Here is a 25841-nt window from a genome sequence, read left to right on the forward strand (position 1 = left end):
GATACTTAACATATTTAACATATTTGAATTCCTTGTATCTCAGAAATTTTGCGATAATTCCAAGAGAATTTTCTAATAATTTCTTAGGATATGTGGCCCGATAACATTTTGTTTTTTCAAATGCTCGATATTTTTCTTTTTTAAGATTCACATTCTCAAAACGCTGATTTCTTGTAATACGATACGCACATTTCTCTATCACAATCATTCTTCCGAGCTTTCAAAAGTTGTTGGACAATACTTGAAGCATATGAAGAGTAAACTAGAGTAAAGTAAAGCAAAGTACAATACTTGGTGCATCAATGCACATCGCTCATTCAATGGAGCTGTATTGAAACTTGCTAGGACCTCGTTTCATCAATGTCGCGTAACTTTAACTTTTGTTCAGTTCATCTTTAATTCTTCTTTAGCTCATTCTTTATCTCCTCTTTCTTGTATAAATTCAAAAAGAAATGATGTGAGAAGTGTGATGAAACTTATCAAATATCACACGAAGGACGAAAGTGACAATTTTAATCGACATTTCCTACAAATATTATTTTTTCATCTGAAATTTTAGAGATTTTTTAAAATTGTAAGAAAATGTTAGAGAGAATGAAAAATTTATTATTTAAAAATCTGTTAAATATCTTAAGATTTTCTGAAATTTCGTGCAAATTTCGTCATATTCTTGGAAGATTTACGTTGGATCCTAATTTGGATCCAAATTTAATCGACGTTGACGAAACTTGGCCGTAAGACCCTCCACGAAAATTCCTTAAGTACGACACGCAAATTTGATTAAAAAATAGATATTATCTGTGTGAAATTTTAGAAGTCTATCGCACTAGCAGTTGTTTACTCAGTATTAATTCAGATAAGATTCGCATCGATACTGAATTTAAGTCCCTGTTACAATTCAGAATTGTTTGCGAATTGCTTATTAAGAGACTTTATTGTTTCTTTAATCTTCCGTCTATCCTTAGAATCTATTATCAAATCCATTCTTCTGCGGTTTATCGACTTTTAATTCTCGCAAACTCTCGTCGGGCCTCATAGTTGAATCGCCATTGCGAATTTCTGATTCTTGGCCATCGCCGTTTATGTTACATCGCTCGGCAAACGTCGCCTTACCGTTGGTCAAACCATTTCGGGCGCCATTGACGCTCTTGTTAACGATCGTCTGTTGACAGTTTATAATCGGATTCAATGTGCTACCAGCTTTGCAATCGATTCCGTTGCTTTGTATCGTGGTCGTTAGATTCTTCGAAATCGGTATCCCTTGATTGTCTGCCAATTGCATAGCGCCTGCAAAATGTCAAGCGCTATTCATTTACATTCAGATACAGCGGTTTCTATCATTAGTAATCTCAGATAGTTGCTATTTAATGCGGTTAAACTACGTGAAGCTCGAATGGCCGAAAAAGTTTAAATCATCGAGCCACGTTTTTCTTTATATATTATAGGTATATAAGAAGTAAACTTTTTTAGTCAGGTCATAACAGATGATATAAAAATGAATGTACTTATGTAACAAAATAAATAGATTTTTTAGTTACAGGATTTAAGTACGTCAATACAATACCATGCAAGTTGTGGCAGTATTTATTGGTACTGTTCCATTCCTCGAGTAAGCTGAGGTTGAACATGCTGTAGTCTGGATTACCGGTGACTTCCTTCTCGATTATGAGGAATTGAGGCAAAATGTTTTTCAACTTATCAGCCGTCAACGCTGTATACGTTTCGAGTAACATCAAGCCTCGACATCTGTAAAGTATGCAAAAGTTACATTATTTAGAGCGACACGATGTTTTTTCTTCTCTTCCGATGAATAAGTACATACGTAAGAATGAAGCAAAGGTCTTAGCAGAAGCGAAAAAGATGCGTTTTTTTAAAACTAAATATTTTAATATTTAATAATCTGAATCTTGAAATTAATTATAATCGAAATATTTCTCGAGATATATTTCGGTATGCACACGCTATTGCGACAAGTATAAAAAGTTCAATCATGTAAGATGTTTTGCATTTAATAAGTTCATTTTTTATTAATTTTTCGATAAATATAGAATCGACTTTTCCATCGAAAATGGATAGAGTTTTAATTCAATGTCTTAATTCATTCAGTGTTGAGAATACTGTTGTATTACCTGGGATGCGCCGGTTCTCTGTATATGTCTAATTGAAAATACTGATTGTTGATTAGAAAGCAACGGCGACGTTTGAAGATAGTGAAATGCGAGTCGTCGCGCTGAGCCAACATATTCAGGTAATCTCGATGCGTCAGCTGGGTCTTCACTTCGATTACTTGGCCGCATAGTTTTGGTCGACGAATTGTGTGAATATATGACCAGTGACCTTTTATAAAGAATAGAAAATTCAAATTATACCAATACTCGAACCTTCATTCAATGTAGAAAAGTAAAATATGACAATGATGTGATACTAATTCAAAGATACTTACAAAAAATTATCAAATTTTCTCATGATAATGATAATAAACTTCTCTCTTTCAAGTGATAATGTGCTTTATGAACAATTGGATCACTAAAGGGAGCAAGAGCTTTTCGTCGATCGGAAAGTGATGATTTACCTTTCTGACCGCGCTTGCGTAAACGGGCCTGCATCTTGGGATTGTTGCTCTGGAGGTAATTATGCACGACGTCGAAATCCTGGAAAGGCGGGAATTCGCTATCCGCCGGCAGTGGCGCTGTCACGAGGAACTTGACCTTGCGGCTGCTGGCGCGCAACCGGTCGCCGGTGTCGATGCCCAGTTTCTGGCACACACATTCGATCATCCGGCAGATTTTCGATTCAAAATCCTGCGAGTTATCGATGACATCAAAGTACGGATGACCGACCCAGGCAGCCGCAGCCTTGTAGTCGAGCTCGCGGGCGAGTTCGACACCTTCGGAGCGACACGCGTGTTCCTCTGTGGAGTAGAATTGCTCGGCGCCGTTCGCGGCCGAAACCATGTGGATGATCTGGTTGTACCTGATCAACACAGGAGAAAAAACGAATTGCTTTATGGTGAAAATATTAAATAAATTAATGTCAGCAGTAAAATATAATACAAATATACAAATAGAACCTGCAATATTATTAAAAAGCATGAGAAGATTAATTTATTAATTTTCATATCGGTCCCAAAGACAAAGACGAATGATGAATTTACAAACTTTCTTGTATCCTTAATTTTAATACCTGTTGTCCCTTAGTTCGACGTTGTTCCATCCGTTTGATGCCATCATAAGTTCCCATTTATCTTTCGAAATGACTGCAAAATTTCTCTCATTAATTTTTCACTACGGAAAAAATTTTATTTAATTAAATCAATTCTTTTCAAAGATTTGTACTAACAGGCGGAGGCATCCATTGCACCGCGATCACAGATGATCAGGCAATTCCTCGAACAACTCTCACCCAGTTGAAAGAAAGTGTTCTCTATTTGTATCATCGTGCGCAAAAGATTTTCCTGAAATTTGAATGCTGCAACATACGTAAGAAAATGCAGTATTATACAAGAAATATTTTCCCTCGAATTGTTATATGCGAAGGACGATGGACTTCAGCGATACTTGAAGCGCTAGCTTGAGTCATTTATCTCGATAAAGGAGGTCTGAAATTCTAAGGAAGAAAGCTTTAGCTCGATAAACTTCTTTAGGGACGATATTTTTGGAATTATAGCGAGTATACTAATCAAGTTGTCTAAAAGACAATTTTCTATAGTTAGAGGTTTCATTGATCCTTGGATAAGGCACTTTTGAAGCGAAATTCTAGCGAGACAGGCGGACGATCCTTATTCGTTAAAATATGAAAACGAAGTTTGCGACTTTTTTAAATCGATATTTTTTATATTTACATATTTAATAGATCCTTGGTTCTGTCTGTATTATTTTGCCAACTTTGAAAAAGACAAGATCTTATCTTGGATAATTTTATTTCATAATTAACCGGCGAAGAGATTTGATTTATTTTAGAATAGAGAAGTGCGCGAGGATTCGTCTCTCGTCGGCGAGTTTTAGACTGCCATGCGTTCCAAGACTGAGACACAATGAAGTGTAAAAATTAAAATGTAAGAAATAGGAAATATAAAAGATTTTTTTCGGCAATTTGCAGAATTGGATATGTATATAAATTCCGAAATATTTAAGCACTAAGATCCGTTGTGACCGAAAATAGGTTTAGTTTTCTTAATTGATAAAATATGTATAATATTGTCGATACGCATAACGGGACTACGAGAAGCGATCGATAACCAGGAAGATGCGGCTACGGGATAAAATAAGCTCTTATGTCTACTGGGCAGCATGAAAAAGTGTATGGATATTATAATTGACTTGTTAATTAGCAAATTAAAAAGGCGTTAATAGAAAAATTAATTTTATAAAATTCTGAGCATAGATTAAAAATTATTTAATTTTACTTTAACAATCAGAGATTATTTCGCACACTTGAAAGTCTCTTTTGGTTTTCATATTATCATATCAATATCATTAGGTACATGTTATTCTTCAGCCTACAATTCTCCGAATTAAATCGTTAATTTTTTTAAGAATAAATTTCAATACTAATAGATAAACAAAGCAAGAATTTAACGCTAATAAATAATCATATTTCTCGCACATAAATAAAAATTAATTAAATATGAACAACTTCAAACGCTTCGATCTCGCATTAAATCATCTTTAGTGAAACGCTAATCAAAACATTTTTTTCTTTAAGAAGAATAAAAAAATGATATATTGCTGCAATAAATTCTATTTTATATACTAGGCGCTAAAGACGATCAATTTTAACAAATGAGAAGATTTTCAAAATACGTTTTGTCCCAAATTTCATTTTTTTAGTTAGAGGTGGCGTAATATTTAGTGTTAAAAGACTCATTATAAGCTACTCTGAGGTGTTCAGAAAGCATTTTTTCATTGTTAATTTAAGTCTATTCTACAATGTACTTTTTGTTTCCTGTTTCTTTTTTGCTATTCTTTTACATCTTGTCTTTTTGCTTCTTATCCTGTTTTTCGATTTCTGTCGCCTGAGATAAAAGTTAAGGAACTTCGAAAGAAACAAGAAATACAATTATCAATAAAACGGTTGCAAAAGAGAAAAAAGCTAAAAGTAAAAAACAAAAAACAGGAAACAAAGAGCACATTATAGAATAGGCTTTATATGCTGAAAAAACATATACATTTGGAAGAGCATTATATTTTTTAACTAGAGACAAATAAAACGCATTTGTTTTAGCAATTGTTTAGCAATTTTGTTTAATATTTCACATCCTACTGATTGGCATATTGTTATTTTCTATAAAGCGCGTAATTTTCTTGTGTGCGTAGTTTCTTTCTTTCTCGTTTTCTGAGAAAACTACAAATTACAAATTTTGGACAAAACGCATTTCGAAAAGTCTGCTCCTCAAATATTCTTTAAAGCGAGACGGTGAAAAATTGGTGGAAAATAGAATGTTGATTATCTTAAAAAGAGCTCAAATATTTTCAAACCAATTGACTTCCTTATGCTTGTTCTTACACTGTGTTACATCGTGTCTCAGGCCATATACTCTAGCGCGATAATTCGGACTCACCCACGCCAGAATCGATCTCCAAGATCTCCGGCCATCTCACTTTGCCTTCGCTCCTATGATCTAGACGAGAGGATCTCGCGTGCAAGGAATACGGGCTCTCCGCTAGAACCAACCTTGATCTTGGCCTCGCGTCGTCATTAAGACTTGGAAACTCGAGTTGAAAAGAATATCACGCTTCTCGCTTTTGCACCCGACGATCAAATCGCGAAAGAAATAAGACTCATTGAAAGGAACTGATGAAAGAAATCTCGTTAGATGAAGATACGAATTAAACTTTCGCGCCATCGAAGTTTGGAATTCTTCGATTGTTCTCGGTTTCTGTACAATCTTTCTTTTTAACGAAATTAAATGAAATTTTTTCTCCTTTGCGCAAGTATAGCAGACTAGTGTCAAGAGTCTAATATCGTCGACAATGAGAAGAAAGAAAACACGCGGATCGTATTACCGCACTCGAGTTTCGCCAACAGCATCGTTTTTTTTTATCTTTTTCTTTTCTGACTGACGAATGTTCCCTCGCAAAAGAATAGCACAATGACAAATGACGAGAAGCAAAGGCGATAACAATTCAATATTTTTAGTCTTTCGATTTGTCACGAACATCGTAAACGCAGTCGTTACGTCAGTTCTTTCAATTAACTACGGTCTGCGAGGAATCAAAACAGTTGAAAAGTTGAAGCTTTTAGAGCTTCAAAAAGTGCTAATCCGTCGTGATGAAATTTAAAATACGAATGCAAGCAAACAATGTTGAAAAAATGTCTGGTTGGATCAATTGAAAAATAGAAACGGGAGAGAATCAAAATTTTCTATTAAATCTACTAGAATTCTAATTATCTTAATTAGAATTCTATAAATTTATTAGATTCTATAAGATTGATATAATCAGAATGTTTCAACCAGATATTTTTCAGTAGACTAAAGTCATGAATTTCTAATCTTTTTTTATTTCCGCAAATTTACTGTCAACTCGAGAAATCAAACATTTTTCATCAAGAACTGTCATATGTTTTTGATAAAAGAATCTAAAAAAAAGCAGGATAAATTATCAGAATGACGTCAAAATCAACATTTTTCAGTCATTTGTAATTCGTTTTAACGTCATTCTGACATTATCGTGATTTGTTCCTCTTTTGCGTCATTTTAACATGTATGATTAATTCCCAAGTAGCAAGCTGACGTTATTTTTTCGTTAATTTCTTGTCAAAATAGCGTCCAATGTTGTCAAAATGATGACAAACAACGTCAACTTGCTACTTAGAGTGTCTCGTGTAAATTATCTCCAGCTCAATTTTATTGACGTGATTGAACGTTCTATATATAGCTCTTATAAAAATTGTATAATGGAAAAGATGGAAACCAAGGTAAATTTGATATACGCAACAAGCTAAAACGTATGCATAAAACGTAAGCGGAGGAAGCCTGATATTCATGTTCGTTCGTTTCCGTTCAAGGGCGAGCTGATTAAAGTCGCACAATCGTCTTACGTAAGGGCGAACGAACACAATTTCGAACAGACGCGACCACCGACGTAGCACATTTATTATCTTATCTCGACATAACGCAAACCTTTCAGTCCCGGTGGGGTGGGACGTTTTATGAATTCATAAAATAAAAAAGAAGTGTGCACCGACAGACAGCTCGGCCAAGCGCACACAATGCGTTCTGCACGAAGTTATTTGCGGAAGAAATAATGGTGCAAGAGAGATTAAAAATAGAACGGGAGACTGAAAGGTGGACCAATTGACAAGACGAGACGTAAAACGGACGAAGCAATAAATAATGAAATTTCGCGTGACGATCGGTCAGTGTGAACAAAGTCCATCACAATATATTATTAGATATATATCAAAGAGGATAATAATAATCTCCCGTGAATATATCAAATAATATTTTGTTTTACTTTTAACTTCCGTGTATGTAAATCAACCCATTTCTGTAATTAATTTCAAAGTAAACAGCACGCGCATTAATGTATGCGTTTATATAGTAAATAATAAACTAAATTTGAATCATTTAATCAAATTTAATATATTTTCTTAAGTTAAATTGTTGAACTCTATTATTTTAATTAAATTAACGACATATTAAGTAGAAGTAACGGCGACTTATAGAAATAATTAAAATAAATAACTATAATTAGATATAATTTGACATTATAAATTTAACAGTGTAAGTATATCATAGAACAGAAGGCCAAGTTTAGCGTAAGCCAAGAATTTTGACGTTACGCAACCGAGTTGCTGTATAAACGAAATGCGAAACAAGCTCGCGACGATCCATCGTGCTCATCAAACGCAACGTTTACAGCCGTTCTGGGCGCAACGAGACGTTTACTCTGCGCGGGAGAGGTCCACTGCGAATCTTTCGGCATCCGACGTTTCATACGCGATATAATAGGTCCAACTGGTTTTATTTTTCGTCATATCAAGATGCGATATCCTTTTTCTCTCTCTTTTCCTCTGTCCTTCTCCGTCTGTAAAGCTGGGGATTTTTCCGTCCGTGCTTGTCCTCACATCGCGATTGCGACAGTTGACGCAATCCATCGTATTACCAGGGTAATATTTCCAAGTCGCAATTTTCCAAGGTTGACAAAAAATAATAAAAAATTCAAGGTTGATAAGGCCAAGAAACGAGGAAAAGATTACAAGACAATAAAGATAATAGGTATCTACATATAACTAATTTATGTCAAATGATGTTCGAAATGTGTAGATAAATACGTTTTTGAAATTGATATAATATTAAATTTACACAATAAAAATATAAAGGTATTCTACACCGAAAAAAAAGCTCTGGTTTGATTAAAAATGGACAAACTAGAAAATTCTGATTATATTTAAAATTCCAATTATCTCAACTAGAATTTTAGTAGATTTAACCAGAAAATTTAACCGGAAAATTCTCGTTAATCGGAATTCTGATTGATATAATCAGAATTTTTTGGTTTGTCCATTTTCAACCAAACATATTTTTTTCAATGTAGTTCATATATCTTTTTTTTTTGCTACATAATTTTAATATTATATATCAAAATCATTATGTGAACTGAAGAAGACTCTGTGAGTTGAAACGTTTTCATCTACACATTGAACATCATTCGATATTAAATTAGTTACACAATATATAGTACTAATTATTATCTTGTAACTTTTTTACTCGTGTCTTGGTCTTATCAACCTTTAATTTTTTCTTTGCACACACAAGCTAGTGAAAATTATTAATAATAATATCTCGCGTTTTATTCATCTTCTCTCTCATTTATTTTCGAAAAATCGTGAAAAAAAGAAACAAGCGAATCGACACTTAATACATTAATCCAATTTTCAACTCTATCAGATAAACGAAAGAACGTCAAGTCAGTCAGTTTGATCCTTCTTTAATTAATAATATCATTTACTGTAGCTTTGGCCTGAATTTGCATCATGGATTGAAAATCATTCCTACGCTAATTTCCGCATATCTATAATATATGTTATTGAAGATACGTTTTAATTTATATTTTAATTATTAAATGAATATATATATATAAATGAACGAAAATGCGCTGACAAAAGTTAAAAGACGCGAGTGTAAAGAGGAAACGGGGGGTGGGGGAGGGGGGGGGGGGCGTAAAAGGGATATAATCAGCAAACTTACCCTCCTCCGCGTTCAGGTCTGAAAACTTGATACCGCCACTGAAATGGAAAGAAAGCAGACAGCAGATATGAGACAATTGCCTAGATACACACTGCAACGCGAGTGTTTATTAATTGAGTTTAATCAAACGTTTGCAACGCAATTGTGTGACGTTAGAACAGTCTTAAATATATATCTCGCAGCTGCAACTACAGCGGCAATTGAAGGAGTTCGTCATTATACAAGGATACTATCTGAAATCGCCTCTAAACGTCTCTCTACACCACAGTGCTATTTCTCGCGAAATAGAATCAACGTGCAAATATTATATATAGTAAGTTTTCTAGAAACTCCTGTCGAGTAATCTTGAAAGTTTTTGCGTATAGCTTTTCGAGACGCAGACGCAAATTACTTTGTTCACTTAAAATTTACTCTTCGGAGCTTGTTCCACGAATTTTTCTTCACGATACTTGACTGAACGAGAGCGAGAGGGCGAACGGCTTTATTTCAGTCTTCAAAAAGTCCTTTTAACCCTGCAATGCGTTAAAAAACCAAGTACACAGAGATTTGTGAGAATTGTGCGACTTGCATTCCATATATCTTCGTTTATATTCCCTGACAAATTTTCGAATTAATTTCAGATTACTTTTCTGCAATGTCCAATTTTAATCTTTCCAGATTATCCCTCCATCTTTCAATCCTTGAGACACTTCATCGTAAGGGCATTCCAGGGTTAATTCGAAAGAAAACCGTAATCGTCCAAGAGTGACTCTCGTTCCAATTTCTTTTTTTCTCTCTGTCTCTCGCTTTTTTTTTTTTGTAAACTTGTGATCGTATAATTGCATACCTGAGCAGCACGGTCGCTGTCTCGGGGACACGGAACACCTGAAAAAGAAGACAACCACCGCTCTATCGAATCCAAAACGAAGGGTAAGAGCCCCCGAAACTAGATCGCGTTTTCGTCTCTTTTCAAAATTTCTTTTTTTTTTTTACTCGAAATTCAGTTTGCGAGAAATTGATTCATAACTTTATAATTTATTTAAAACTTTTTAGAATAAATTTAAGAATCATTGCTGTTATAACATTCCTTTTTCTTCCTTTTTCTTTAAGAAAGACTCGACTTTAAATCGATTAAAAGTATGCATTCCGCAAAGTTCGACGAGTTGATATTTAAAATCGACCTCTACACGCAGTTACGACTCGCTGTACGACTTAAAGCAAGGTAAAATCTCGCTCCAGAGAGAGACGAGCTATGGAAAAAATGTGGCTCGATTATGCCGTAATGTGTTATCCTTGACTCGAATATTATTGTACTGCACGCGACAATCGAACGATTTCTGCAAGTACACGCTAGACTCTATACAGAATGATAATTATCCCCTTCTCGACTATTCCATCAATAACGAACAACCCTGGTGTACGGCATCTGTCGAATTGAATCTAATGTGGAATGGAGCGAGCATCGCTCGGAGAAAAAAAGCGAAAAATCAATTGGGGGGAAAATTCTCAACGGAGATTTCTTTGTTTTTTTTTTCTCCTTTCTTTCTTATTTGCGGAAACTTTTTGTTTTTAAAATCAAAGGGTTTTACCTACCTTCCAGCCCATATTCTCGAAGAAGGTGCACAGCCTGGTCTGCCCGGTTGTTTTGCCACCACATGGTCCTGCAATAGCAAACACGTGTTAGACAGATTGCGCTGAAATTCTTGAAAAAATTTGCGTGAGACCGAGTATTGAGATCGATATATTCAGATCGTTACGCTTTACTTTATGATATTACCATCTCCTTCTCCATCTCTTTCGTTACATAAAATAAACGATGAGCGTATGAAAAGGCAGATGCCAATAAAAGTCAAATTGAATTTAATTGGCGCGCGCCAGCATAGCTATTAAGTCGTCGCGACGTTATGCATCATGCTCGTTATACATCGGGATGGTAAATTTGAGCTCACCACGATCCGATCCCGAAATAAATCACGCGTTCCATTAAAAAAATTCCAGAACTTTTCCAAGACTTCTTCTTAGGGCCGATTGTGTATCACAAAATAAGGTGAAAATTACAAAAGTCTTGTTCACTTTTATAATTTTCAAGAATTTGTTCACTTTTATAATTTTCATCTCATTCCAAAATACACAATCGATTCTCTGGTTACATCTTGACATCCAATCTAATATTATGTCATATCTACACAAGTTAGCAAAATAAAGTGAGGAGAATCAATTCAAATTAATATTTTTATTTATTGCTTTGTAAGTTAAAAAAAAATGTTCCGCTATTTTATAAACGTGTCATATCCTGACACTAAGTCTAACTTAATATTTACCCGTACCCCAAAACTAAACAGAACAGAATTCCTTGATCCTTCACACTCTTCTCGTAAAAAATGCAACCAAATTATTTCCCTTCAGTAGTAGAAAAACAATGAAATTATTTTTAAGATTATTTTTGAACAAAATGATTCCCCTCTAATAAGATTTCTTTTTACTATAATTTTTCTTCTGCTTTCACTACAAAATTAGTTGAGTTTCGTAAGAAATCTCATTCAAATTGTATGAGTGTTTAAATCAAGATTAGTCTTCAAGAAGATAAAAAATATCTTATTTCGTCTAGCTCAGAATTGCAAAGCAATGAAAAGTACAGGAAAGGTCAAACACGAGCATATAATTATATCACAAATTAGAAACTAGGTTATTTAAGTATTAATAATCAAGAAATAAAAACTAGTTTTTCAAACCATTAAACAACATACGGAAGTTTGCGATTTTATTTAGTTATCTTCAGCCAGGTTAGAAAATTATAATAGAAAGAAATTAAGAATTTCTTATCTTCTTAATTTCTTTCTGTTATAATTTTTTAATTTGGCTGATAATGACTAAGTGAAGCCGAAACGTCCCTATGTTGTCTAATGGTTTGAAAAACTAGTTTTACTTTCTTTGTTGTTGATGCTTAAGACTCCTGAATAGTCGCCATAGTCATATTGGATCGTAAAGTCAAAAGCAAGAAATGACACGTTAACTTTTATTACGTGCCATTTAAAAATAAAGATATTTGGATAAAACAAAATGATGAGATTGCTTCAAAACGTTTGTAAAAATGGATGAAAACTATGCTTATATCCCCTGACAGTCAGTAAATAATCGTAAAAAGTGCGATAAAAGGCACGTGTAAGTGAAAATAAGCTACGTATGCACATTAAATAAAAGCACTTCATGTGCCCTTTATCATTTTTTACGATTATTTACTGATTGTCAGGAAGGTAAGCACAGTTTTTGTCTATTTTTACAAATGTTTTAAAGCAATCTTATCATTTTGTTTTATCCAAATTGTCTTTATTTATAAATGACACGTAATAAAAATTAACGTGTCATTTCTCGCTCATGACGATTCAAGATGGCTGTGATGACTATTCAGGAGCCTTAAATAAACAAATTTCTAATTTGAGATGTAATTATTTATATGTTTGACCTTTCTTATACTTTTCGTATCTTATCTTCCATTATTCGAATACATTGTTGCCATCCATTGTGATTATATAAACCTTGAATTTCTAGCGAAATAAAAAGAAGCATATAGAAAAGTTCTTTTCAAGATTTCTTTATTATACTCATTTGTACCAAGCAACTCAAGTTCTAGATTTCGTAAAAATTTCATTATTTAAATTTTGTTAAATTATTCTACGTTTTGAATTTGTCAATGATATAAATATCCGTTATTCGACAAAAGATAACGCGTCGTTAACGATAAAACGAATTTATCAACGAGGCTATCTGTTATGTCGGTTGCATTATCTACGAATTTGAGTAACACTTCCCGCTCTTATCTGCTGATATATGATAGACATAAGAAATATCGACGCCGAGGAAAAATAACCGTCTGACTCATATAACGCGGATGTCTGAGAGATGTCTGAAAAGCGTGCGGTTGGTCTCATAAGATGCGGATCTGTTTCACATTCAACATTGGCTATCGCCAGTAAACAATGAGCAATACAATCTAAGTCGACATGATGTGCCTCCTTTACATTTCTGTTGTGTGAAACTCTTTCTGCCTTAATCCAGAGTTCCTTTCTTTCAAGCAAAGCGTTTTCTTTCGAAAACTCCGAGCGATATATTATTCTGTCGAAAGGTATAGGATTTTCGACTTTAAATTGAAATCGTAACTTACTTTCGTAACGTAATAAGAGTAAAGTTAGACTTGAATCGTAATGCAGCACAATGAACAATACGGATTGCGACTAAATAATGCGAATGACAGAAAAAAAGTACACGAAAAGAATAAAGTATAAAGTTTTTTTTTTGTCCGTACAATGGATTAAACGAAAATTTATGAGGACGGAGCTCCGTTCTCGACGGGACCCTTCTCCCAGGTCACCCGGTACAGTTGTGACCGCGTGTCCCTGCGTGGCGCGTGGAATCGATCGACATCCGCGTGTGGCTACGATAACGAACGTTGCAAAACGTTGCAAGGGGAACGGTAAGAGACAGTGCGGCGCGGTGTTACAGCAGCGCGAATGGCGAGATGAACTGAGTTGGTGTCTCATTTGCAAAATTTTCGATGAAATTTACGATTCCTGATGCACATTTTTCTCAAGATTTTTCATATAATTTTTCAGAATTTCTATATAATTTTATAACTTTCTCACATTTTTTTATACGAATTGGAATACTTCTCAGAAAATTTACATCTTTTCTCAAAATTTTCCATATATACTAATTATGAAATATCATAAGATTTTTAAGATTTTTTGTAAATCATATTTCTAATGAAATGTTATAAAATCTAAAAAATTAAAAAAATATTTTTTTTAAATTATGGGATGAGAAATTTTAGAATATTTCAGAATATGAAGAAAATTTTGAGAAAAGATTAAACTTTCCGAATATTTCTAGTATTTCTGAAAAATGTTCCAATTCATATAAAAATTATAAGAAAAATTTTCACCAGGGATATTATCTGTATTTACAGTAATAATTTCTTAAAGAAAATAAAGGACAAATCTAAAAATGTTAGGACTTTGTTTCTAAATATTTCCAAACTATAGTTTGTGACTGTCGGAAATCTGCGCGTTAATTTCTGAAGTTTTCTTGCGTATTTCTATTTGAAATAAATAACTCCCAAGTAAAACACAAATCATTATAACATCAAAATGACACCAAAATTGTTGTCACTTTTCAATCAATCACGATTTATTTTGATGTTATTGTGATTTTGTTGTTCTACTTGGGCTAATATTGCCTTTGCATAAAATTAAATTTGTCAGTTGTTTTCGTAAATATTCGCTCATTAGTGCGATATTAGACATTGAAATGCTAATTTTAGAAAGAAATTTCCTGTGAGTTTATTAAAATAAAGGACAAAATTAAATTTAGAAAAAAATAAATAAATCTGAAGAACAACTCAGTGTTGCTAGGTCTGTTTAAAGTTATCCCTTATATTACGATTTTCTCAATATTTTAACTATAATTTGGAGTTTTTTGTATTTCCCTCTCAAAAAGTTACCTGGAAATTCTTTTAAATTTTTTGTACTCCTAAAAAATCTCCCAGTAAAAAGAAAACTTCAAATCTGATAGAAATTCTACTGCATTGGAAACACTAAGATAGGACAACTACCTGAAATAAAAGATTGTCTTTTACAATAAAGGACATACAGTCACCATTCCTATCTTCCTTTCACGGAATATATTTTATTTTTATGCTTTTCCTGAAAGCTTTCGACGTATTTCAAAAAGAGATCTTTCAAGAGGCAGGTATTCGAAAAGATTGAGATATTTCCTTTGTTTTCGTTGTATACAAAAATTCTTCCTAATCTTCTTCGGAGTTTCTTTCTTTCAATAAAGACTTTCTTTCAAGAATTCCGAGTGATATCTTATATATATTCTGTGTATATTTCTTCTAGAAAGATACAGAAACTTCGATCTTAAACTAAAATTCCGTAACGATAAGAGTAAAAGCATTCTATATACCAAGAAAAAATTTTTTTGTTGCAATTACTAAAATAACTATAATTTATAATCATTTTCGGTGCCAACTATAAATTTGATGCTTTCCAGCAAGAGACACACTTTAACCATTTCATCTTTGTTTAAAATTGGCAAACAACAAGAATATAACGTTTTCCTGTGTTACTTTACATCATTAGTGTCTGTTGTTTTAGTAAAACTATAAATATTATTATCAACTATTTAATTATTAATTATAAATATTATTATTACCAATTATAACACTTATAATTATTATTATTATTACTATTATTATTATTACTATTACTAGTAATAATTTAGAATTATTACAGTACTAATGTTATAACAATAATAATTATAAAAATGGAGCTCCTAATTATTTTACCATGCAATTATAGTCAAATACTAAACATTTTTCTCTCAGTATATTTTCAGATTTCTCTGCTTCTTTGTACCTCATCGTCAGAATCTTTTTTAAAACTTGTCTACAGGGAATGCTAAAACTGCTTGGAAAAGCGCCAGAACTTGATTCCACCGAAATTCTATTATATCGACAATTATATTGAATTACGTCTCAATTTTATCGACATACGATCTGACTCTACATGAGCAAAAAATTCACGTTTTCCTGCTAACAATTAGCATGCTTCTTGTTCTTTTTCTCGATCATGGACTTTGGACCGTGCTCATTTCTTGATCCAAGATCAAGAGAAACACGAGCGGTCCGCACCACGTGCGCCCGTCACGCCGGCCGGGAAAAACGTCTCTCCGTGAAAATTCCGCTCGCGTGAAAGAAACTTCTCACGCGCGTGTTCTATTCTCATGTCCGTCAATGTTCTATTCTCGCATTGCAGGTACGAAATTACGAGACGAACAATTGCCAGTGACCGTCCTCGGAGTAAGAGATTTATAAAAGAGGAAAAAAATAACAGAGACACATGCCAGTGCTTCGCGTTTGAAAGCGAAGGCTACCTGAAGAATCTGGCGGTGAGAAAACAGCTCTGGAATGTTCTTTAAGTCAAACACGTGCTTCGATATAAACCTATGTAATTCTCGATTCTCATTTTTTTTTTTTTTTGGTCGTATCTCTTTCCGGATTTTTTATTCTATTTTATTTTGTCGCAACTCGATTAATACCAGTTTCTTCTGACTTTGTAAACTTCGAGATTTCACCCGGAAGAACGATTCTTAATTATGACGTAAGTAAAACGCTTCTTTCCGTGTATCTACGATTAGAAATGCTAGATTCCGATAATTATAAGATAGATAAATATGAATTACAAAATAATAAAGCCGGAAGTTTTCGTGTGAAAATCAACGAATCAGTCGAAATGTGAAACGAATAAGAATCGGCATTACGTTCCTTTCTATCAATAGAAATTGATCTCGATTAACTTCGTCTATTTTTTTCTAATTCTTATATAACTAGAAAAAGATAGAAAATAAAACCAAAATTAAAATTAAACTATATTGGTGGAGACAAGTATTAGTTTATGTACCTGAGGACGTTTAAAATAAACTGAGGTAAAGTAGACCAAGGTAAGTATGTGGTATCGTTGTCGAGTTTTCCATAACTCTCATATTATACTTTATCGCAAAATATTTTTAAAATTGCTTGACAAAAGCTATCTAGCTATCTATCTACAACGTATTAGGTGTCTGTTTTTTTCATACCTGAACTAGTATACACTTTTAGAACTTAAGGTGAAATAGATTTTCGATATTTGACTGCAGTGAGAAGAAAAAAGGGTTCTAATGTAGGAATAAAAAAACAGACCCTATGTCTATCGCGGAGCGTACAAAATATGCAAATTCCAAGAAAAAAAAATCAATGGGAGACACTTCGCGTCACATGCTTTTACTCTCGCAGACTCGCTCTGCTCCGGTTTCCCGATCGGCGAGATTCGTTGGTAAAGTCCAGAACGGGGAATCAATTCGCGCTTAATCTACTCCAGCTCGGTGGAGCAGCTTTGCACGCGCGGGAGGGGAGCGGGAGGAGGATAAACGCGATTGTACCCCTGTTACGTACCTCCGGTTAGCACTAACTTGTACACGCGTTTCTGATCCATCGCCGTCGCAGCGGTTCCACTTCCGTTTCCGATCGGAATCGCTCCTGCTCCACTTGCTCCTCTCTCACGCCTTCTCACCCTCGCTGCTCGACGACGACAACGACGTTGCCTTCCTCGGGGATGCCGAGAGGGGGAGGGGGGGGATGGTTGTTTCCTCCGCTCCGGCCTCCGACGTGACGGGGGAAGCCGAGGGTGGCGGGTGTACGACGCTCGAAGGCGGCGGTGGTCGGTACTACATAAATACCTGGTAGCGCATCTCGGATCGGCGCGTACTCGACCGCGTGCTCGGACGACGCATGGAAAAGAAGAAACGGGAACCGACGGCGGGGGACTGACGGCGACGAGAGTGCCCTCGGCGCGAGCTTGTTCGGTGATCAGCCGTTAAATTTCGCGAGCCTCCTCTCACCGCGGGTACCTGGCCCTTTTCACGTAGAGGGAAGAGGGGAAAAAACACGGTACCGCGAGTCTCGCGCGATCACGACTCGGCGCAGCAAACGCACGCACGTCCGTCCCGTACCACAGCTTGGAGGCATCTGAAGTGAGTTGCGCAGCTGGTCACTCCGGTTACTCCGGTTGCGAATCGCGCGAAGTCACGCGCGCTCCACCGGAGCCGGAAGGCGCCGACGAGCACCACCACGGAAGCGGAAACGACGACGGACTTCCGCGCCAAATTCAAGCGTGTCCTTCTACGCGCTTTCCGCGCTCGTGTTGCCCCGTTCGCGTTTTGAAATGATGGCTGCGCTCCAAAATTTACTGCCACACAATACTCAAAATCTACAGTGCATGTAACGTAAACTACAGATTTTTAGTACCGGCAGTAAATTTTGGAACACAGCCATCGATGAATCTTCGGATTTATGATACTTGGCTCCTTGTTTATTGCTACTTTATATTTATGAAGTTAGATATATTTAACAAAAAGAATCTTTCCTTATTTTAACAAGAAATATTAACTTACATTTTTATTCTTGCGCAAAATAAATTTTTTATTAAACGATGCCACACATCGAACGTAATTTATAAAACAAGTGTTCGATAAACGTGTAACAAAAATCGCGTTGAAAGATTGGAATAGATTGAAATATTGAAAAATAAATAACAAAAATATTGGATAATAATTGGATTAATAAAAATTGTTAATTGTTACAATTAAAAAAAATGTTTCTCTTAATAGTCATAAATATATGCGACTATCTAGGCATGCGTTCGACTTCGAGAATATTTTTGAAGATAGTATTTTTTAAAGATAATTCTTGCAGATACTAAATATAACGAGATTCACGCGATACGTATAAATATAAATACTAAATCGGCCACCGCGAATTGAATTCAATATTAATTAACATTGAAGTATATAAGAATTTTTTCCATAAAATTTTTTTATAGTACAACCATAGATGGCAAATGACGCATTATTTAACGTTCCAAATTGACAATATTTATTCAAAATTTATATCTATATATCTGAAATCCATTACGTATATATTGAAATATATTCTGATTGTAAAAATCGACTAATTAAATTAAAATCCTACTCGGTTTGGCATCGGTTATGTTTGCGCTTTTTTGTGATACGGGAATTGTACTCACCCAAATTGTTTTCAATTCCGCGTCTAGAGAACAGAAACACCTCTTTGCACAACAATTTTCTCTCGCGAGATTGTAGAAGATTTGCCCTTGATGGATGTTGCCTTTATATGTATTTCACCACATCCCCACATCGCGACTATTTAAATTACTTTGGTAAATATCTCGATGGAGGAAAAAACCAACGAACACCTCTTTATCGCCCTCGTTGGCACAACCACAATAAAAATAATGTCCTTGGTATAGATAGCACGCTCTGCTAGGTTTTCCTTATTTTATCCTCCTTCCGAGCAACACGAGAGGTAGAGCCACGTAAAACTTCTTTGCGTATTTTTTCAACCTTCGATTTGCTAAAAAATATTATGTTTAAATTAATATATTGTAATTCTTATATATATATATATATATATACATATTGATAATTTTTTACGGAGATACGATAAAGGAAATGGGAAATCTGTTTATAGGAGTTTATCATACATATTCTGAAGTAAATAAAAAAATACGTAGGGGTTTTTTTGTCAACTTTTTTTGTTATAAACAATTGATGGTGAAATTTTTTTTACCGAAAAATAAATTTTTTTTTTTCAGGTAAGCACTATTTTTTCAAAATTCAATATTTTCAAAATCCCCTATGTACTTCTGTAGCTAATCATGTATAGTTTTCAAAAAATTTTGGTTTTTTGTTCCAGATTGAAAATTGTGGGAGAAACTTTTCCGGCCCTTCGGCAAGAGGTGGTCTCGAGTTTCGTATCATGTAGCCGCCATTTTGTTTAAAAATGTTAATTAAAAAATGTTTTTATTTACTTCAGAACATGTATAATAAACTCCATGTGAACAGATTTCCCATTTCCTTTATTGTATCTCTGTAAAAAAATATCAAAAACACGTCTTTTTTTCGAGCTCTAGAATGACGTTACTTCTTAAATAACGGGATAATAATAGAATACAATTAACGAAAATAAAGTTACATCGATTTTGTTTTAAAAAAAAGGTTTTTATTCTGATCAAATATCATAGTAATTTGGAAACTTAAAGAATAGATACAGACACTGGAGAGTCTCGAATTATCTTTTTTTCGTCTTTAATTTGATCGTTGTTACTTATGCGATTTGTTCAAATCTCGATACTTTTTTTATAATTTTCATTATAATATTGATTTGTGAAACAAAATTGTTTAAATCAGTAGAATCGATTCTTCCGTATTCCTCTCTCCTCCATTTTTGTATTTACAATCTTTTTTTCTATTAACAGATATTAGTTAATGTACAGCTAATACCTTAAGTAAACAGCGCTGAGGATCGGATCTATTGCATAATTACGATGCATGGTACACTGCTCAGAATGATTAGAGAATCATGAAATTTAATTCTATATTCAAGTAATCTGAAGTTACATCGGGGGCATCTTAATAGACAACACATATATTCAATCATATATATCCAAAAAGACTTAAAAAGAAAAGTGATACAAAAAAATGCATAGACACCTATTTATAGAAAAAAAGAGTTAAAAATATATGAAACTAATATCCCGGATATTCATGAAAAAAAATAAGACGAATAAGGATTAAATTATTATAAATACATATGACATGAAGTATAAAATATTTATATTGGAATTTTGTGCTCAAAATATGCTTCTTTTTAACGTAAAATATACGCACGAAGGAAAAGAATGATGAAAATTATTAATACTATGATCAAGAGGCATCCTTGAAATTTTTGATTTATATCGAACAAGCAGTTTAACGAGCATCGCTGTAATTAATAGGCACTGCGGACAAATATACGTTTAACAACCTTTTTGAGACAAAACACACAATTAGTAATACTCTATAGGTCTATTTTTTTTTAACTGAACTTGCTGCACTATCTCTTTTTTTTCTTCTTTCCAACTCATTAGAGAAAAAGAGGAAATGTAAACCATGCAAGAAGTTCAAACTAAAAAGAACAGACCCATACATTCTTCAATATTATTTGCACTTGTCATATTTAAATATTCAGAAAAATCCCATCGCCGCGCAGTGAATCGTCAATGATCTCTAATTCTAATATCCTTAAAGAAACAGATATAAATACATATAATACTATATATCATTAGAATAAAAGCAGAATAAATATACTGTACATAACATTAAATATGTGAATAATGAATCATATCCTTAAATTTATATAACTTTTTATATATTATTCTTTTTAACTATTTTTATTATATTTGTACAATGTTTTAGACAGAGATGCGTCAATTGCTGTTAATATTAGGAAAATACCATACATGTTCAGTAATTTAAAGTTAATTGTCAGATTGGATCGCAAATGTAAGAAAGAAGAAAGATCTGGTATTTTGGCAATAATTTGTGCTATTAAGTTACAGCTGTCACAAATATAATAAATAGTAATATACAATGTGAAATTACTTGATCATTTACATTACTATAATAAAGTAATAAAAAAGTTCCATCAAAAATTATAAGGATGGCTCAACTTCCGTCAGGAATTTTAATAATGGCGATAAAATTATATGTGTTACTTTTAATTCTAATATATATCGTTTTTCCAAATATTTCTCCTTTACATGCTGACATTTTTATTAATTTGGCGAGAATGTTATGTGTGTAGAATAGAAGTCTTTGATACTTCAATGAGATTCAATGAAACTATGGTACTGCGATCCTAATTTGAGAATCAGAAATCCATTGGTCAGTTAAGAAGAAGTCTTTGAACTAATGTTGCAATCACTACTCGTGAGGATTGCCCACCTTTTCTTGGCCATTCTTGACCCCCCCCCTCCCTCCCCCCCCTCTCTCTCTGCACATCATTCATATACTTGAGATTTGGAAAACTTGTCAACAATCTGAGTTTATAAACGCAGCTCTTACGCTTTAAAATTTTTAAAAGCTTAATCTCTTTTTTAGTAAAACAACTTGACAACTCTAATCGAGCATGCACATCCAATTCTCCATGGCTGTTTTCCAGCTGGGACACAGAAACATTTCCACTGCGTAAAGTACCTGTTGGAACAAGTTTAGTTTCATAGTGTAATACCAGAATGCATTGGAGTCTTCCATTCTATTTTTACAATTATATTTAGCGTATCAATAGATTTATGATTTTTATTTAGACTTAAGTTATAATTTTTTCAGAATTGGCGATTTTTATTCGGCGAAGGTTTCATTGCAAAGTAAGTACGGCTACCAAATGACTTTTTGAAAAATTAGTAACATTGACATATTTTACACGCTCGTAGTTAGCTTTTTACTGTGTCGAGCAATGTGTTATAGTTGGAATACTTTGTGTAAGGCAGTGTTACACTATGTCACCTGTATACGTTGTTGGAAAACAGCCCATGTTTGCTGCCATTATTTTGTAATCAGTGCGTCTCGAATCGTTCTATAACAGGAAGAACTCCTCTATTGCAACAAGAGATACGAGAATTCGACACTTCATCATTTCTCGAAAAAATAAAAAATTTCAAAAGTTGAACCACCTCTATATAAATCTAAATATCGAATGATCGAAGCGTGGCCGAACATTTTAAAGTGCGTATAGCGTAAAAAACATCTGATTCGAGAGTTTAGAGATATCGAGGAAACTAATCGTTCACCAGTCGCAGAATTCAAGTCTTTGTACGAAATTTAATGGTATCCCCATGCTAAGCAACTTGTCCGGTGAAGCGTCTTTCAAATCCTCCCAATAAAAATTCAACGCCTGCCAGCAGATCTCGGACAATTTAGGAATTGTTAGCCAAGCAGAGTAAACCGCGTTTGTTCTTTTCACCTGTAATGATGAAAATATTCAAATAATCGTGATTACAAGTAAAAGAAAGTGCATTAAATAAAAAACATTTGTAGAACGTTATTTAAAATACGATAATAACCTTGTTGTTCATTTTAACTATACCGCCGAATATGTACATGCGACCTTCTGGAGTCAGCGCGGCCGAATGGAAATACACTGGACATGGTAGGATGCATTCTCGCAAGCGTGTCCATCGCAATGTGCTAAGATTAAGTCGCCAAACGTCATTAAATACTCGGTCACCATTGTAACCGCCCGATATGACGACCGAAGTAATGCCGTTCATCTCGTCTGTGTACTGTACAGAACCATGACAACGTCGTGGCGCCGGTACCATAGTCTCTTCAGTTTCGCCATGCGTGTTCAAAATCTTCCAACTGTTAGTCTTCAAATCAAATGCCGGTATTTCCTGAAAAAATTTATTCAAAACATTACACGAGAAAATTAAAATTATTGTATATTTTTTTATATCTACTTTTATAGAAAATTCAATATATTAATAATTATATATGTATTTAGTATGCACCTTCACAACACATATTATATTAATATATATGTCACGATAAAAGCATAAAATCTAAAACTGCATATACACTTACTAGTCAAATTACATGTATTAAAATGTATACTTTTACACTCACAATATTATGCATTTATTAATGTATTGTAGCAAATGCTTATCTAATAAATCAATACATTTATTAGGAATAATAGACATTTTTATACTTAGTCGATACTTTTGCTAAAATTCCTTACATAAATGCATACATTAACTAGTTTATATGCAGTTACTAAATTTTACATTTTTACCATGATGTATATAAAGGCAGTTGTACTATTTTATACTTTGTACTTTAAGTACAAAGTAGTACAACTACCTTTATACAAGCTTTACGCGTTTATTTACTCACCAAGAAACCATAGGATTCAGTTGAAGTACCACCTTATACTACTTTATACTTTTTAAGTACAAAGTAGTACAACTGCCTTTATATACAAGCTTTATGTGTTTATTCACTCACCAAGAAACCATAGGATTCATTCGAAGTACCACCACCCAAAACATAGATCATCTTGCCGTCAAAAGCAAGTTCGTGCCTGTATCTGCCATATGGCTCTGATTCATCCTTGCCTGTGCAAATATATACTACCTCCCAGATGCCTCTTCTCAGATCGAAGCGGTGAATGTCGCAGGTATATTCATAACCAGTAGTACCACCGACTGTATAGAGATAGGAACCGTGGCATACTAGTGCCTATCCATAGAAAATAAATAATCTTACTATTATACAAGTAAAAGTTTGTTGCATACAAGTAATAAAAAAAATAATAGCATAGACCAAAACAGTGACATGTAGATCAGAGAGTCTTGCGATTTTTATCATAAAACCCGAGATTCATATTTAGTCTTTGATAAATCTTTTTTTTTTTTCATTTTCATTACTTTAATTTCTTGTTAGAATATTGGTTAGTTCCATGGCAGAGCAGTTATCTCTTAATGAACAAAATTAATGGTTTGCCAATCAATAGTTAAACCATCAAGCAAACAATTCAAGCTCTGTTCTCAAGTTTTCTATCTTATGCATGATAATTTTTAATAGAAACAATATTATTCCAATATAATAGAAACAAAAATTACAAATTACAGGATACACGACTAGATAAACAAATCTTGGTACCGTGTCCCTCAGAAGATAGAAATTCAAATGATACGGATAAACATGATTATACCTGCCCATACTGAGGTTCAGGTAGCTCGCCTATGGCTGGCACAGCGTTGATGGCGCCATCGTCCACGTTACATACGTACAGCTGATTGCTGCAATTCTCGCCAAACGGCACACCGGTGCCACCATACACCATCAGTGTATTGCCACACAGTATCACTGCATTCGATGCCAGTTCATTTGGCATATTTTCCTGACCAGGTAGCCGCAACCAGCGCTTGCTGACAAAGTTGAAACGCCATAGTTCCTTGAACAGTGGTTTGCTAGCACTCCACATCTGATCATCACGCATGTCAGGGTCGGTATCGGATACACATGGATTAAAGCCGCCGTATGAGTATAGGTTCCGATGATCGCAAGCAATCCGGTGGCCGCTTCGGGCCTTTGGCTGCTCCGTCCCGTTCACCACGGGCTTGGTAAATACAAATGGTTTGAATGTATACAATCCTGCGTCCATCATTCTAGACGTCGCGGTGCGACGAAAAGCAGTTACAAAAGTGATCAGAGACTTGGCGAACTACGAGGCGCTGCTCTTCGATAAAGCTCCGCCACGCGCTGCGGTCATTCCTAACCCCAAGAGCGACCACCTAATCTCCATGCGAGATCGCAATCATTCACCTACCTGTCTATTTATCTATCCTAAACAAGATTCGTCAGATTCGTTCTTTCGAGAACTCTCGTGTTTGTGGCACAATATTAGCGACTGGATCACCCTGGTGACTGCCTCGGGAAAGAATTGCCAGTCATCTCGCGCAAGGAAGATTCACGACAAGTTTCTCTCTTTCCGCAGTGTCGTGTCCTAGCCGAAAATAGGTTTTTCGTGCAGAAGATCAAAGGAATTAGAGTCGTCTTTTTCGTCCTGACTGCAACGTCGCTCTTTGTCTTCTTTTCTACTTATATGAGGTCTCCGAGTATTGAAGTCATCACTTTCCTCTTCTACTTCTGTGCCCAATGATTATCTAACCCGAAGGTCACAGTACCTACACAATAAACTTGATGATGTGCTGATCGAGTCGCTCACTTTCTTACGATCCTCACGACAACCATCTTCCGCGTAGGCGTGCTCTTATTCTTCTTTATTGCCCCCCAGATGAACTTCCGACCTAATATTCAGGATCACAATTTTTTATGGATCCTATGTAGAACGTATTTTCTTAGAAGCTTTGACAGTTGACTTCAAGCGACTTCAAAACACTCTCCTCTCCGTGAAAGCTTTTCCTCGAACCTCAAAGTTACCGTTGACCGTTCACTTCGTCTCTTTGTGCGCAACACGCATTCAATCATATGCCTACCTCGTCTCTCAAATACAGGCAAGCGTGGGAAAGTCAACGAGAATGCAGCCGTGTTTATTTTTGGACGTAAAAACAATCCATGTTACCGGACGAGTGCAGTACCGGATAAAGATTGCGTCCCGCAAAGTCCCGCGACATCCACCGGGACACTTCCGGAACTCGATAGAAATGGAACCGGAAGTCAAACAATCACATGGGAGTATCTAGAATTTCTAAAAAAATTCCAAACATCAATC

The 25841-nt window shown here is 34.7% G+C and overlaps 2 protein-coding genes across 6 annotated transcripts; both read right to left on the reverse strand.

The window, feature by feature from the left end:
- Positions 1 to 605: 605 nt before the first annotated feature.
- Ttd14 (TRPL translocation defect 14) lies at positions 606 to 25511 on the reverse strand. Of its 5 annotated transcripts, XM_018505591.1 has the most exons (11): positions 25507 to 25511; positions 17160 to 17260; positions 10766 to 10833; positions 10020 to 10057; positions 9194 to 9231; positions 3340 to 3468; positions 3184 to 3256; positions 2573 to 2973; positions 2130 to 2337; positions 1565 to 1746; positions 962 to 1287 (listed from the first exon to the last, which is right to left on the reverse strand). In XM_018505591.1, the coding sequence occupies exons 2-11, from the start codon at positions 17197 to 17199 to the stop codon at positions 962 to 964; spliced, it is 1503 nt and encodes a 500-aa protein (XP_018361093.1). In that variant the 5' UTR covers positions 17200 to 17260; positions 25507 to 25511. The 5 variants fall into 5 exon arrangements, with proteins under 5 accessions (XP_018361095.1, XP_018361096.1, XP_018361094.1 ...); XM_018505593.1 differs by lacking the exons at positions 17160 to 17260; positions 25507 to 25511 and adding an exon at positions 18790 to 19085 and having other exon boundaries at positions 606 to 1287; XM_018505594.1 differs by lacking the exons at positions 17160 to 17260; positions 25507 to 25511 and adding an exon at positions 17270 to 17333 and having other exon boundaries at positions 606 to 1287.
- slim (scruin like at the midline) lies at positions 21064 to 25781 on the reverse strand. The gene is made up of 5 exons (XM_018505597.1): positions 24936 to 25781; positions 24318 to 24774; positions 23609 to 23842; positions 22666 to 22995; positions 21064 to 22565 (listed from the first exon to the last, which is right to left on the reverse strand). The coding sequence occupies exons 2-5, from the start codon at positions 24771 to 24773 to the stop codon at positions 22389 to 22391; spliced, it is 1197 nt and encodes a 398-aa protein (XP_018361099.1). The 5' UTR covers position 24774; positions 24936 to 25781; the 3' UTR covers positions 21064 to 22388.
- Between the last annotated feature and the right edge of the window lie 60 nt (positions 25782 to 25841).

The sequence above is a fragment of the Trachymyrmex cornetzi genome, unplaced genomic scaffold, assembly GCF_001594075.2.
Source record: "Trachymyrmex cornetzi isolate Tcor2-1 unplaced genomic scaffold, Tcor1.1 scaffold21, whole genome shotgun sequence".
Taxonomy (NCBI): domain Eukaryota; kingdom Metazoa; phylum Arthropoda; class Insecta; order Hymenoptera; family Formicidae; genus Trachymyrmex; species Trachymyrmex cornetzi.